Source organism: Bombus flavifrons, chromosome 11, assembly GCF_040668555.2.
Source record: "Bombus flavifrons isolate JBK064 chromosome 11, iyBomFlav1_principal, whole genome shotgun sequence".
Taxonomy (NCBI): Eukaryota; Metazoa; Arthropoda; class Insecta; order Hymenoptera; family Apidae; genus Bombus; species Bombus flavifrons.
In genome coordinates this window covers 4,703,402-4,719,682 of record NC_138452.1, presented here as the reverse complement: position 1 = coordinate 4,719,682, position 16,281 = coordinate 4,703,402, and the positions used below count along the sequence as shown (strand labels likewise).

Here is a 16,281-nt window from a genome sequence, read left to right as displayed (position 1 = left end):
ATCATAGCTTTATATAAAAAATCCTGCAAGCTGATTGTATATTGTTGCCTTGTAATTATCGATAATGAGAATGTCAGTATAAAAATTATTTGTAAAGTACTTAACTTTAACAAAGTTATTGCAGAACATCGTTTAGTAACAAAATTTTAACAAATAAAAATTTATGCATATTCTTCCAAGTCTCCAGAATAATTTTAAAAGAAAAAGGAATGCGATACCTATCTTTTTGGGAAAATATTAATAAACATCTTGCAAATGGTAAAAATATATGCGTAATAAGTATTCGTACAGTTACCGTTTCACAGAATAAAATGTACATAGATATTTAAAAAAATAATCTGCATCAAACTGCAGAAAAAATGGGTTTAAAAGACAATTTCATTCTGATGCAAGATAACGATCATAACATTACAAGCACGATGTTACTAATACGCGAGAGTGGATCTTGTATGATGTTCGGAAATACATAGAAATATCTCCACAATCGCAATTATAGATATTGAAATAGATATTGAATGAAATAGATATTAAATAGATATTGAAAATATATGGAATACCTGAAACTGAAATGACTTAAAGAGAGCTCTTTTAGAAGAATGGAGAAATATTTCAAGTAGAATACTCATCAATTTGATAAATTTAATGCGACGACGACTTCAAGTTATAATAAAATCAAAAAAGACCTAACTAAATATTAAAATAATTAAACCTAGTAATTTCATCTTCTGGATATTAGGTGTCTTATTAGTTTTTCCTATTAAATTATAACTACGAATGCGTACTTATTATGCATATATTTTTGCCAGTTTTTAGATATTTGCTGATATTTTCACAAAGGATATAGATATCCCATCTTTTTTTATGAAAATTATTTTGCAGACTTGTATGAATATGGACATATTCTTTATTTGTTAAAATTTTGTTAATAAACGATATTCTACGATATTTTTTTTATTTGCTGAAATTAGATACTGTACGAATATTTTTTACACTGACCGTAATTTGCTATAAACACTTATTTCTGTTTTATTCTACATCTTATATACTTATCTACCTTACATCATTAACCAATGATGTGCAGGAACATAACATAGATCTATCATGTGCCAATTGAGGAAAGCAAAAAAGCAACAGGATACGTGAGTAGGTTAAACCATATTTATTACGAAGGAGAATATTTATTTACATCCATGATTAGTATATTTATGAGATTATTATTTTAATTTCAAATTGTGGAAATTTATATTTTTAACTAATATTCCTTTATTAAAATTTGAAGTGACATAAGAATATTTTCATGATTATTCTGATTCAATCGCCTTTTGAATTTTGTGATGGTCTCAGTAATAATTACGGTCTTTTCTGGAATTTGCCCTTGTTCAAAGATCGATATAAGGATCGATAGAATGAATTATGTGTTTAAACTTTGTTACTGCATGCTTAATGCTTGGAAAAAGTTGAATGACTTAAGTCTATCGAGGAAACCGGTTGCTCTGTGTTGAGTCTCCGACTTCACGACAGTTGGTTGTTGATCACGGTACGTGGTCGTTCGTTACGTTATTCCTCGTTACTCCTCGTTCGACTATACTTATTCGTTGTGTTATTTTGTCTGGCTTTTTTTTTAATATTTCGATCGTATGAACCTATCGATGGAAATATGTATATCAACATTAACATTACGGGTCGCGTAATCGTACTTTCTCATTGTAATTTTCGCGGTCTTGTTTGACGTTCTATGTCATTACTTGTGTGAAAGGAACGCGCTTAATTTCCTGATTGGTAGCTCTGAAATATTGTTACGGTATGTAAGTCAAGACAAATAAAATATACAAGTCAAATGACCAGCGGCACTTTATTTTCTCTAATTGTTTTCGATAGATTGTGACGTGACAAAATAGATATCAATTCAAAATATTTACGACAAAAGTAAACGATATTATGTCACATCATTTCCCTATGGATATCGTTTCTGTCCTACGAATATTAAGTTATGTTTTGTGTGGCGATTTATTCACATCCTATTGTATTGATATTTAAATTAGTTGATATACATGTATTCTCAATATTTGAAAATGTTTTTTCGAAGCTTATGATAATTTTATTTGTTGTCATATGGAATTTTCGTAACGATATAATCAGTTTCTATAATTCCTTTATATTTCAAATTTAATTTTTCCACTTTTTTGTTGAATTTCAAGTTAACTATGTCATTCCACGCATACTTTACTAAAAAAGAAAACAAATAAGAAAAAGATCGATTGCTTTCTAATATTACTCTCTAGAAGTAAATTGTTTCGTGGAAAGTATCTCTTGAATAACGAGGCAAGAGAGAGACAGAGAAGATGGGGATCAACTCAGGTAAAATAGAAGCAACTTACGTCAAAACTGAAGAATTCAAGTTATTTGTTTGCACACCTTTTACCGATTATCGATCGACATCAAAGTGTCCCTGTCAGAAATATAATTAACCCTTTTTGTGAACGCAAAATAAATGTGTCCGTAATATTCTCATGTCATGAATGTGTAGAGGACAAAAATTTAGTCGCATAAAGCGGATACTAGTGCACTACAAATTGTTACTAAATATACAGAAAACTATTTATAAAGTTGAATAGCAAACGTTTATCAACGATCGGTCTCTACTTCATCGTTTGCTAATTGTCCAGTTCAGTCGGTAATATCACTTAGTCAACCTTCACGTATGTATGTGCATATTATTTTTGTATTAAGTTGCATGCGTATAATTGCATGTAAGTAGTAACGAGAAAAGACAGTTATGTATCAAGAAAGCATATGAAACCGAATATTTTTTCCACTAGCACGATTCACAACGAATCGATGTAATTAAGAAAGATGTGGATCGTGAAATATATTATATATTAGAATTCTCTTCAATGTAATGGTTAATATGATCAAGAATTATGTCATCGCCATAGGATAAAAAAGTCTCAAGAAGCAATTAGACTTTTGTTTTGTGAAGAAAGACGTAAAAACTTACAATAAGGTGTAGTGTTTACGCAAGCCTATATCCGTGATACGTAATTATTGTTCGTATTCCTGGAATGGTGTTTCATTAAATCCTTTAGTGTCTTTCGCTTTGTTCTCCCATGATTTACTGACCCCTGACTATTCATATTACCCGGTAACATGGTACACAGTTCACTTTCTTGAATTGAAATTGATTTCCGTATGGCTCTGACATCTGTGACTCATCAGGTGATACTAATGCAAACGGCGCCAAATTCAAACATTTGATATTCCATAATTGCTGCTAAATACATTAGTAAATATGTAATTATGATAAATAAATGTCTCACAAATGTTTCTATCGAAAAAATGTGGATAGTGTAGCAAAATTAATTTGCTTATTTATCGAAGGAAAACATAGAGAAACGAGCAGTTTGCCCGGATACTGTGTTCAGAAAGTGCAACGTTTAGGAAGTTAACAAGCTTTATTGAAACACTAACAGCTGCGAGTCGCATTAAGGTCGCATGTGTCAATTACCAATTAAGAATATACACGCAATAGATACATGCAATAGTGTAGGAATTCCACAAACTCATTGTGAACTATGGACCTCTGTACGTCTGCTACGTTCCATTAACACTATGTGCATCGGTATATTTTTGTTTTTCAAGACTATATTATAATCAGGTCCATTCTAATAACAACAATCTTTATTTCATATTTCTTCAAAATGTCAATAAAAGCTACAATTTATTTAAGCTTATTTATTAGTAAAAACGAATTCTTGCCTATTACTACATATTGCATAGTAGTGGCGGCAAGTAAATGGCCGTCAAAGATCCATTATGCGTATCATCGCAAGAGCTATTAAGCTTTCATATGTGTTACTTGACTTCCATTACGTCTATTATCGGTGTTATCAAGCAAATCTGGCTTCATAAATCAGGTTTTCGCTCGTTTCCAGCTTCCCGGAGCCAGAATGCTGGAAACACAGGAGAGGGGATACTTTCATTGGGCAGATTGGCTGGTGTTCGCGCTGATGCTAGCCGTATCTGCCGCCGCAGGATTATGGCATTACAGGCGAGCGCAGAAGTCGAGCACGGAAGATTATCTCTTAGGAGGAAAGAGTATGGGTCTCTTTCCCGTGTCCGCTTCTCTCATTGCCAGGTAGTTTCTCCCTTGAATCTTTCTAATTGCCACTGAATTAAATCGTCAGAAATTTCATCGTGATTGATCCGTGAAAATATAAGTATAGGAAAAGGAATTTTTATTCTTTCCAGCTTCATATCTGGCGTGACGATTCTTGGAACACCCGCGGAGATATACAATTTTGGAACACAATATTGGATTACTATTATCTCAATATTCTTCTCGGGTGTCGTCGTCGCTTTTATTTACGCTCCAGTCTTCGTTTCGCTAGGATTGAATTCTGTTTACGAGGTATATCTACCGGGAGTATCTAATGAACATGTTAATAACATGTACGCATAATTTATTTATGATTTTCTTGTAGTATTTGGAAATGAGATTCAATCGTGGTGTAAGGATTCTCATATCGGCGATTTTCCTCGTTGATGTGGTAAGTGCGACATTATCGATGAAGTTTACGTTGCTCTGTAGCACCTATTTATCCTATCGGCTTGGGTATAAAATTTGATAGGCACAATTAAGAAATTCGAAACGTCGAAAAATATTATTTATTAACGATTTTAATTCGACGAAAAATTATTAATAACAGAGTTACATCACGTTACGTTACGAAAACACGAAACTTTAATTTGCTTCTCTTTGAGAATGACCAATGGTACCGACTGATCCCATGTTGCATTAATAATATCGTAATAAACCAATTTTAGGTACTTTACCAATCGATCGTGGTCTACGTTCCAGCGTTGGCGCTAAATCAAGGTATTACGTGCCCATATTATCCATAATAGAATATTAACCGAATATTACTAAAATCTTTCTGATTAATTACAGTCAGCGGCATTGATGTACATTTGATCGGGATCATTGTATGCCTTGTATGCGTGTTCTACACTGTTCTGGTAAGTTCTCGTTTTGAAAATTCATCACGATATGTGTTTAGCCGATTTGTCGTTAATAAAACGAAATAATATTTTACAAAAACTGTTCTTTTGTTGTCCAAATGATCTTTGTGTTAGACTAGAGTTATATCATTAGTGATTTTCGCTTACTTTGACTTTTTCGAAACTCAATAACTCGCAATACCTCTATATCAATAAATTCGATTTTGCTTCGTGAACGTCTCGATCCCATGAATTCGTATAAATATTGAACACGTAGAAAACTGTATGCGCTGTCGTACACAAAAAATTCTGGGGTCACGTATTTGAAGTTAAAAATACTCGGGCAGTGCGAGGCAAGGACACGTAGCTTCTACGAGCTGTAAAACTTGCATGCCTCCGCAGTATTTCGTGTGAATTTTTTTTACCAGCCTTCCTTCCTCTTAATAATAGTTTCATGAAGCTTTCTCTTTGATCCTCGCCAGCTTTGCTTATAAATATCTGAAGAAACGAAATTAAACTCTATAGGTAGTTAATAACGATATATTTATACATAGTGGCGTTTACTGTATTGAAAATTATGTTGAGGGTTTCTAAAAATTGAGGCGAATTGAAATGCCTTTGAACAAGTTTCCAACAAACTTGATATAACTTTGAAAGGCACCGATCCAAGTGGTAATGATATATTTTTCTATGTCTTCGCAATCTTGTTAAATATAAATAATAATAAACTAAATATAATAATAAATAAAATAAATAGAAATAATAAATCGTAAATAGAAATACCTTCGTAGAAACCATGACGGTAATAATGATCCAATGATTACGCATCGAGATCTAAAATCGATAAACGTATTTAATTAGGAGGATGTGATCGCGTTGAATTATCGTGACGAAGCTGATTCATCGTGAACCCTCGAGGACTTAACAAGACGTATCGCGGTGACGGAACACATGTAAAACGAGCGTAGGGCAGACTAGAAGTCCAGCCCCGACCGGGTGACTCGGTGTCTAGGTATATGGCAGCTAATTTTCCAAGGACGCCGGTTCAGCGAATTCTCCCGGGGATAGCTGGAGTTCCTCGGACGGGAGGATGCCGGTAGCTGGTAGGAAACAATTTTCGGTGGACAATGCCGCGAAGAATCTCTCGCGCGGACCCGGCTACTGGAAATGTTTATGGACGGAAACTGAAAGCTCGACAATGGCCCAGCGGAAACAATGGCGCGGAGCACGTCGAGTGCTCGTTCCCCGTGGTAGCAGATCACAAAGCCAGCGCCGAAGTGATTAATCGCATGCTCGCGCGCGCTTGTAATTATTCAAGCAATTTGTTGTAGCCCGCGAATTAATGAAAATTTATCGCGGCCCAGTGACTCCTTGGAAATTTGTTTATTACCGCCATGGTCGCTTTCACGTGTCTGTAAGCTTGTCTTTCGCTTAACGATCGCGTCTACCAAGATTGTAGTCCGCTTTTTCGTGGAGCTTTTGAGGCCATTCTTTCATAAAGCTTGATGGTTCTTGTTGTTATGATAAAGGAGCTTCGCGTAATGACGCTTTGCAGGTTGCAGGTGGCATATACTATTTCTTGTAGATTTAAGTGTAACGATGGATGAGACGGAATTCAATGAAAGGGTAGTTAGTCACGATTGTTCATAGCTATCGATGGATATAGATGAAAGGTGGGTTAATTGGAGAATGTGATTACTAGGGTGGTATCAGGGCAGTAGTTTGGACGGATGCGCTTCAGGTCGGAGTCATGATTGCCGCTGTACTGACTGTTAGTATATTGGGTACTTATCAAATGGGCGCCGCTGAAATATGGAAGATGTCATTGGAAGCCAATAGAATTGAATTTTTAAAGTAAGAAGTATTTAACATTACGTTAAGAAGACAAAATAAGTTTGCAACTCCATCGTTTTATGTTTTTTATGCTTTTTGTAGCTTTGATACGTCTCCTTATACAAGACATACAGTATGGACCGTGTTAATTGGTTCGTGGCTCTATAGCACCGCTTACATTGCTGTCAATCAAACTATGGTACAACGGTATAGGTCGTTGAAAGATTTGAAAACGTCCAAACTGTAAGTGAGTACACTATTCATTTCGATATATGTAAAATTATTTAATATATTATTTGTTTGTTATTGTATATAAATGTGTGATTTCAGATCATTAGCGATATTTACTATCAGTATTATGTTATTCATTTCATTATGCTGCTGGTGCGGCCTCGTCCTTATAGCCTGGTGGTCTCCACCTAAGTGCGATCCTAGAGCTACCGGTCTGATAACTGCTGACGATCAGTTATTGCCCGCTTATGTAATGGAAATTGCGAAAAATTTACCTGGAGTACCGGGCCTCTTTATTTCTGGAATTTTTGGAGCAGCTCTTAGGTAAGTACTTATCATGAATTTATCCTTATCTATAAATAATTTTTTGTTAAAATATGTTTTATCTTGTCTCAGTACCCTGTCTGTAGGCCTTAATTCAACGGCCGTAGTGGTCCTGGAAGATTTCGTGAAGGGTTGCTTCGGCTTGAAACTGACCGACCGATGCTCCCACATCTTTGTAAAATGTCTGGTTGTCGTGCTTGGTTGCATAGCTCTGGGTTTGCTATTCCTGGTCGAGAAACTAGGAGGAGTTTTAGCTGTGAATATTTTTTCATTTATTCTACTTATAAATTAAGTATTTTTTGATAAGATTGCATGATTCTCTTATTTTGTTATAGATAACTGGAAGTCTAGCAGCAATAGCTGCAGGCACTTCTTTCGGAGTGTTCACGCTAGGTATACTCTTTCCATGGACAAATGCTAAGGTGAATTATTGAAAGGCTTGAATTTGCTTTTTTTATATTTCTTTCCTACATGCCTTCTTAATCTGATACCTCGACTGTGGATATTTATGGGATGTTTAAAAACGAGATCTAAGCAAAGACTCGTGCCACCTATTAAATATTGTAGCAAGTACCGTATTTTTTCACATCATGTGCATTTTATGCATTTTTACGCCATTAAATTTCCTATAAATGCATAAAAGCGGTCTATTGATATCTTTCGTCAACATCACAAGAGACAGATATAAAAATTTCAATACTTCTGTTCCGTCGAATAGGGTGCGTTTATGGGTGCTATCGTAGGATTCGTGATCGCTGGCTGGGCGAGCTTAGGTGCAAATTGGTCTATCGGTGCTGGGTTGCTGGTTCCTAAGAAACTTCCAGTCCCCCTTTCTCATTGCCCAGGCAATATCTCCGAAAGTTTCCTGAAACAGTTTGATCGTCCGAAGTAAGTTAACCTTAGCCTTGGCTATAATTATTAAGTCTTTCATAATCAATTAAATCCTAAGTGGCCACCAGCGTCATCGTTGAAACGTATGATCAGAGTTATAAATTGTTTTATTATCTTATTTAAAACTGTAACGATACTGGTTTATCCTCGTATTGAACAGAACTCTCCTTTGTTTTAGCGAAGACGATGTGTTTCCTCTGTATCGATTATCGTACCATTGGTTTACTGGTTTAGGCACGTTAATCGTTATCGTCGTAGGCAATTTCATTAGCTGGTGGACTGGTCCTACGGATCTTTCTTCTGTTGATAAAAGACTGCTTTCGCCGTTAATTCATTCGTGAGTTAAAAATAATATATTTTTAACTACTCATAGAACTCTTACAAAATTTTGTATTTTTTAGATTGTTACCGGTACCAAAGGACGAAAATATTGTTCCTATTGGAAATAACGCTGGAAATAGCGAATTGGCAACAACAGCAAGTCTCCTATTATATGATCTAAAGAAGAAAAGGGTAAATGTCAAAGAATAAATATTAAAAATATTTTCTAATTAAAAATTTCTTCGGTTTTGATTTACAGAGAAGTCAAAATTTTCCTAACGGGGCCACAACATAATCCATGCATCAGGATTGAATAGCTTGCTGAACATTTATAAACACATTGGAGCTAAACCACTGCTATGCTGCTGTGGACAATGCAATACTGAAAGTAAAATTTTCGGGTCGTGAAATTTTACTTCTCTTGTTTGTCGCTCTTTCGGTACTTATTTAGGTTTAAACACCATTGTAGACAATAGTGTTCACATCGTTATAAGTCGTAGATCGACTTACTCACATAAAGCAAGGTTTTGTTAGTAAGGTCATATTAAGATGCAGTTACTAGAAACGTTTACAAATTGTTTTATATAACTTTTAGAGTATATACAGAATAAATTTTTATATTATATTTTATGAACCACATACTTCATGTCATGTATTACTTTTCGTTATATACAATCCTACCTTAATCTTTTCAATCTTTTTTACTTCAATTTTATAGAAAATTATTTTACAGAAAATTACACTGTGATTGTCAGTAAAAATGTACAATCTTTCAGTACAATCACCGCTATTAAATTAATGATCGACCAGGACGAAACAAAGTCAGTCCATAAACGTGGCAAGCTGCGTAAGAGAATCGTGGATGCGGAGAAGGATGAGTTTTGCCGGCAGGTCCGGTTGCTCCTCACACCGAGTTCTCTAACTGAGTTTGTTCGGTTTTCAAGCTTTGGTGATTCCCGACGGTGTCCGCCGTGCGGAAGGCGAGCGAGTCGATGGAGAAAGGGAGACGAAGGAACAGAGGGAAGGACAGAGAAGGTAGACCAAGGGGAGCCAAGGCCCCGGGATATTAGCCGTCTTGTTAAGGGAAAGCTAACGCCGTCAAACGTCCTTATTAAGGCCACGCAAATAGCTGGTACGCTTCTCCATGCTTATCTCTTGACTCGGCTTCCTCGAAATTCAATTTTCGCCTGGTCGAAATACGCCCGGTCAAAAGCGACATCCTCCTCCAGCTCGATATTGTTCCTGACGCTGATCGTCAAGATCGATATCCGCTGTGTCGTCACAGTTTTTGCACTGATGCTTTGAGGCGTGTCTCACGATTGGTCGGAATCGCTTGAAAGCTGGATGAAATGACGACAGGTGATTCGAGAAGAATTTATTGGAAAGAGGAACGGTTCATCGGTGTACGTTCTCAGGGTGGTGGGGATGAATTTATGACGCAATGGTACGAGAAGCGATTTCTTGACGAAAGTAAGTCAAAAGTTTAAGCTCGATAGAGACCATTTTGTGGGAAGGTCCTATAAATGTTATCGCTTTGAACTTGACCATTAAAGATAGAAGCAAAATAGAAGTTTCGTAATATAAAGTCTTCTATTTATAATGGGAATAAAAGAAAATAGTTCTTAAGTCTTTCATTTTATTTATGCGATATCCATAAAGTTTATTAGATAATAGAATTTCCGTGATTTACTAGAAAAGTTTTATTCTATGGAACTTGTATTCTTATGAACGGATCTCTTTCTACAAGGGAGTTGAAATGGCCCTCGTTCTCTCCCCTGGGCCGAAGCTTAACGATCCCGAGTGCGTTCTTTTTCTAACGGTATCGCGGGACGGAGATGCGTGTTGAATGGGAGCGTAGCCGCGAATTGCGCACGGTGCATGCGAAGGTTTCATTAAGAGGAGCGTGCGACACGTAGCGTCGAAAAGAAAATTGCGAGTTGCGGGCCGCGTGCGAGGCTTTATTAAGCGCGCTTCATGCGCGATTTGCATTCGTCTGGGTCGCTGATAGATTTGAAATTCCCACGTAGAACGTGCCACGGTTATATAGGGTCGAGAATTCGAATCGGGACGAATACTCGGTGACGCCTAGCGGAATGTACCTACGTAACCATGCGTGATTGTGTCGATGAATGAAGCAGGTCGAACAGAGACCGAGAATAGAGATAAGGTACGTCGGGGGAATAGGTTGAAAGAGGAGAGGTAGTTGGTTGCGGTTCGAAAGGGTAGAGAGAGAGAGAGAGAGAGAGAGAGAGAGAGAGAGAGAGAGAGAGAGAGGAAGAAAGAGAGTGAAAGATGGACGAAAGTGAGAGAACATAGATTTAAGAAGGGGGGAAAATGAAGCAGTGCTGCATAGTCGAGAAAAAGAACGCGAAAATCAAACGAGTGAGAAGCGGTGACGGTGGAGCAGGGAAGAAAGTGCATGTAGGGCTTACATTCTTAAAAGGAATGGCTAGAGGCGAGAATGTATGAATTTGCGAAATAGAAAACGACGGAAGTCGAGTTAAACGAGATGCACGATTTAACGGATGAAAAGAAAGTGGAAACATTAGATGGACGGAGGACCAGATAGCGGGGCGAATGGAATCGCCGGAACCTCGAAGAGAAAAACTTTTTTTGAGAGAGTTGAATAGAGGGAGCGAGATAAAGGATGTTAAATGGAAGGCAAAACATTCGATCCGCGAAGTGAGATTGAAAAGAGATGAGGCTACGATTGTATGTGTATGGAGCGAGCTATCGCATTAGGAAAGGTAAAGCGAATGTAATAGAAGATTACGTGTGTGGCGAGAGAGCCGGTCGAAAATTAGAGAGGGATACAGGGCGTGCAGAAGAAACGTGCGGCAAGAAACGTACGTCGAATTCGAACGGCGAATGAGGACTGAGTTTTCACCGAGTAGGAGGGAAAATCGTCCTGTGAAGTCGGTGCAAACGAGACGCGAGTTGAGAGCAACAGAGAGGTGAAGTTTGGTGATGAACGAGACGCACGGGTACCAGGGGGAGGGTGGCGGTGAATGAGGGTTGGAACGAGCGAGACACAGAGGCTGGGCTGGTAGATAGAGACGGCTAGAGAGAGGTCGTGGCGGTTTGAATGGGGCTAGTTTGAGATAGTTAGCGGGCCTTCAGAGGCACAATCGGCCGCGATTGGCGGGCCTACAATCACACGTCGCATTATATGTCCATTAGCGCAGCGGATCTTGCAAATACGTTAGCGCGTGAGCCAACGAGTTACCGTCCGCAAAAATCTTCAATTCAAACCGTCGTCGATGCGGATACGGGTTTCTGTGGTCAGAGACGAAGGATTCTTAGAAGCGTTGCAGTTCGCATGAGATGTCGGCCATTTTGGACGTGACCTGTTAGAAAAAATATGGAACTCGTGAACGTTGGAATTGTGAAAAAAAAAAAATAAATTCGATACTAATTTAAATATGAAAAAGAATTGAATGGAACGATTTTATGGATTATCCTACCCTCGATTTTTGTTCTATCTGTATAATACCCACGTCGCAAATTTCCATTGTAAGGGAAGACAAATAGTAAGCGATATTAAGTGAAGGCGCATCTGCGATTAGACGCAGAAGCACCGAAGCAAATATTGTCTTTTCTAATCTGCTGTTAGAGTCGTACTATCTTAGAATTACCATGGGATAGGATCGAATTCTTAGAGAGTTAATTGGGTCCTGGCTAGGGATTTCGCGCGAAGATTCTCTGGATGCAAAGACAAACGAGAATGGTCATAACCCTTAGTCTTGTTTGCCCAAGAGTAGAGTTACATTCAAAGGATATACTCCGGAACTGTTATCCGATGATAAACGGGCCAGCTACGCCCACTATTAAAGCTTTTCCGAATAATTTATAACCTTGTATAATCTCTAACATCTGACATGTATCAGATTACATGTATTACATCAAATTATGTCAGTTTCACGGAAAAATATACTGTTTGATTCTGCAACATTAGATCGTCACAAGACCTGTAGTTCTTCGTTTCTGAAATCAAGAAAGAACAAAAAGATTATGATCAGAGAATATTTCCATCGAATTCTATCGCAGTCATCGCGTATATGTACTTAGATAGTCGAACGTTGGGAAAGCTCCAAAGGTCTTCAATATAAATAGGCATGACTATTCGAAACCTCAAATCAAACGTACCTGGAGGAACAGCAGCAGACGACTGACGGAATAACTAATTTATCAATTCTTCGCTTCGGTTGGCTCCGATACCTATGGCTATATTTGCGAACTCGTGTAAACAGACCTCCGAACTCCCAGAGCATGTTGTCGCGTCGTCGTCGTTGTATTTGGCTACGGAAGATCTCCAGAAAGCTTAGGATTCCGATGTTATCCTGCTGAATTACGTATATATGTATTTATTCGATAAAATTTTTTACAACGCGTTATTTTATAAATCATATTGTATCGTATTAAAAAAGGGTATGATATTATATTTTTAAACGGGAGCTAAAATCGTTACAGTATTTAAAAGAGAATAGCACCAAAGTAGGATCATTAACAAAAGAAAAAAAAAAAAAAGAACAAGAAAGAAAAAGGCGGCTAATTACAAGTTCGGACTATTATTATTACTATTGTGCTCATGGATTTAAATTTCCACGTTTTCGATGAAAAATATTTTTAATGCTTGAAAAAACAGGGTTTTAAGAAACACCACTCGAGGCAAAAAGCGTAAAACAAGCGTGCACCGTGTAATGCGGACAAGGGACGGGAAATCGGTTTATCCCAAAAAATGGGCAGCGCAGTAATGATGCCAATTAATGCAGATCGAGTAGCGCCGTCATGGATTGTGGCGGGCTTGTGTTCCGAAATATTGTTCGCGATACGGCGAGATTGTTAGGATAAAAATTTCGCGCGCAAACGTGATGTATTAGCTGGACGAGCGAGGCATAAAGGCGTATAATTACCAGTAGGACGTTCGATAAATTGTAACGAAGATAGAGTGACACACTCGTGAAAGGAGCGTGTTTAAAGGGAGCCGTTTCGCTAATTGAAGAAAATTGCACACACGAAAAGGCTTTTAATTAAATTGACCGATTCAGCGAACGAGTTGTATTTATCTACCGTTTTATCGAAATTAAAAAGAATTGGTATTGTCAAGAGAGCCTATTTACAATTGTCAATGCTACTTGTTACTTTTTTTTTTCGAATATGTATGACGAACGAATCGATCAAATTCCTTTGCATCGTAATTTATTTAAAGAAATTAAATGAAAAATTGATCTTTTTTCAGTTATCCGGCAGTTCGACGTTTTGTATAAAATTCAAGTTGTTGCTCGTAGTAACGGTTACGACTTATTAAGGGAGTTTTCGCATTTACGCTGTCGAATGGGTACAAACGTGTGCGCGACGTGTTGAAAATTATAATTCCCCTGCGTATACTTTACAGTGTTGCCCGTACGAATTTTAAAAGGTCTCGATGTTCAATTTAAAATTTTTTAACACGAAACACGCGAACAGTGTTGTGCGTGACTATTATTAATAGGGGTAGGAAAAAATCCAATCGAATCGAGTGCGGTTGTAGCGGCGATTTTATCGTTCGTCAAGATGAAATTTATAACAGCCGTTGCGCTTAATTTGTTTCGAGTGATCGAATGGCGTTCGAATTTTTTTTCCTACGTGCAATTGTTCTATTTTTGGCGTGACCGTTTAGTAAATTTTTCCACAATCGTATATATTTACTTACCGTTTATATGTTTCCGTGTGTGCATTCGTCCGTTTCATTTCACTAACGATGATTGATGCTGTTCGTTTATTAGCACACAATAATCCGATGATAAAAAAAAGTTTCCAATAAGACACGTGAATTTATCCATTAACCTCTAATGACGCGAATTTATCTACCAACCATGGGAATCGAGCGTGGAATCGAGCTAACGATGTCTCGCATCTACGCTTCTATTCGTTAGTTGCGTGACGTCACGATGCAAAAAGGCGGCAACTGTGGAATCAGGCGTTCGGTGTGTACATTTTTTCGTACCGCGATGTTTGGATCGTTCTGTTGCTATTTTTGTTGCAATTCTTTCAAATAACTGGATAAATGTGTGTTCCTTATAGTGTGAGACGTGTAAATGAAGCAGAAATGTGGATGGATGATATATTCAATAATGAAAGATGAATTGCAGTTAGGTAAGTACGATTCCAACCTTACAATTGGATACGAAATGACACTATGCATATTGGTATCTAAATATATGCTAATTATGAAATTAATAAGTATCTATTTAATAAGGATCGACTTCCGATTATAATATCATGACAGCCAATAGATACCCTGAATGTCTATTAAATAGATATATTAATTTTGCTATGTAATTGTCTATTCGATATATTGTAGAAATGTTAGGCTATGATTACAATGGGCACAGAGGGATCGTCCAGAAAGTAATACTCGTCTTGAAATAACAGCAATGCAAATACATTTTAAAAAGATTTCTCGATCTATATTTATAACTTTAGTATATATACTAAGTTAATTTTCAATATAACCGCCAGCTCTATTTGAACACTTATCGTAACGTTATACGAGTTTTTGTTATCGTCATACGCTTCCACCGCCAATTCACATAACCATCGTCTTACACAATCTTTTAAATCATCGTTTCTTGTGAAGCATTATCGACCAAACAATCTTTTAAGTTTTGCAAAAAAACTGCGATGAACATCATTTGCAGCAAAATCGCAGACACGTTCTTGAGCTCCTTTGTCGTAAGAGACGGACGACCTGAATTTTCGCAATCACGTACAGTTTTTCTGTCCCTATTGAATTCCCGCATCCACGATCTTACCAACTATTCATTCATAACTCTACTATCTACTTTAATTGCTATTTAATTTATTTAATAATTTACTTAATTTAATTCAACAAAACCCTCCATTAATTGCTGTAATCCGGCGGTGAATTCCTTTTGGAAGAATTTTTTCAGCGTTCGAAAAAATTCGCATCATCATTTCAAACGTATGATACAACGACAATATTAAATATTTAAACACAAAATTTTGTATGATTTATGTCGATACATGAACGAAGCTAGACAACCTCCTATAAGTACATTCTATCATTTTATGTGACTTCTATATATAAATGGGTAGACGACCCTCGTATATTTGATTGTTCTGACGTATTCGTCAGAATGACAATTTGTCAGGACACGGACCCACTGTAACCACAGGTTTGTTAGACGTGAAGTATAGAGGGTGCATTATTCAAATGACAAGTTAAGGTTTTACGAAGGAAATAATTTTCATCTATTTCAAATAACTGTTCGAAATGTCAATCGAAACATGACACATAAAAACGAATTGAAACAATAAACTCGATATCTTGTGCGTTGATACAAATCACAGGTGGTTAAACGCACATGAAAGTAAGGCATTGTTTCGAGAAATGTGTACCATGCAATTGAAGAATCAGATAACCGTGGTTTCTTTCTTTTTTTTACATAAAGCTATTAACGTTTATTCATCGGTTAAATATTAATCCCTTCTATATTTGACATTTCTATCTTGTAAACGATCGTTTTTATTGGTCGTACATATTGCCAATTTCAGGGTTAATTTATATATGATTTCGGTTTGAAACGTCCATTGTAAACAACCACAGACGTAATTAGGACGGTTATACGACTGAAAACGTGTATTTTGTTGATATTTAATTTACGCTAGGTCGATCAAACG

The 16,281-nt window shown here is 37.0% G+C and overlaps 1 protein-coding gene and 1 long non-coding RNA gene across 3 annotated transcripts; one reads left to right on the top strand and one right to left on the bottom strand.

The window, feature by feature from the left end:
* Nucleotides 1-538: 538 nt before the first annotated feature.
* LOC138185014 (sodium-coupled monocarboxylate transporter 1) lies at nucleotides 539-9,239 on the top strand. Its single transcript, XM_069123599.1, has 15 exons — nucleotides 539-1,801; nucleotides 3,933-4,135; nucleotides 4,249-4,408; nucleotides 4,482-4,547; nucleotides 4,825-4,876; nucleotides 4,949-5,016; nucleotides 6,701-6,852; nucleotides 6,934-7,074; nucleotides 7,162-7,386; nucleotides 7,459-7,642; nucleotides 7,722-7,808; nucleotides 8,105-8,274; nucleotides 8,456-8,614; nucleotides 8,679-8,790; nucleotides 8,858-9,239. Exons 2-15 carry the CDS (start codon nucleotides 3,948-3,950, stop codon nucleotides 8,891-8,893), a joined length of 1,800 nt encoding a protein of 599 aa, XP_068979700.1. The 5' UTR covers nucleotides 539-1,801; nucleotides 3,933-3,947; the 3' UTR covers nucleotides 8,894-9,239.
* LOC138185023 (uncharacterized) lies at nucleotides 9,158-14,723 on the bottom strand. 2 transcript variants are annotated; one of them, XR_011174495.1, is made up of 4 exons: nucleotides 14,291-14,723; nucleotides 12,663-12,938; nucleotides 12,234-12,582; nucleotides 9,158-11,945 (listed from the first exon to the last, which is right to left on the bottom strand). It is a non-coding gene; the product is annotated as an uncharacterized LOC138185023 (long non-coding RNA). The 2 variants fall into 2 exon arrangements; XR_011174496.1 differs by having other exon boundaries at nucleotides 12,745-12,938.
* Between the last annotated feature and the right edge of the window lie 1,558 nt (nucleotides 14,724-16,281).

Bases quoted from the DNA above. Each gene is read 5' to 3' on its own strand.
- LOC138185014 (XM_069123599.1), top strand. From the start codon at position 3,948: ATGCTGGAAACACAGGAGAGGGGATACTTTCATTGGGCAGATTGGCTG. The intron at 7,643-7,721 runs GTGAATATTTTT...ATTTTGTTATAG, and splicing joins AACTAGGAGGAGTTTTAGCT to ATAACTGGAAGTCTAGCAGC. The intron at 8,791-8,857 runs GTAAATGTCAAA...TTTGATTTACAG, and splicing joins ATGATCTAAAGAAGAAAAGG to AGAAGTCAAAATTTTCCTAA.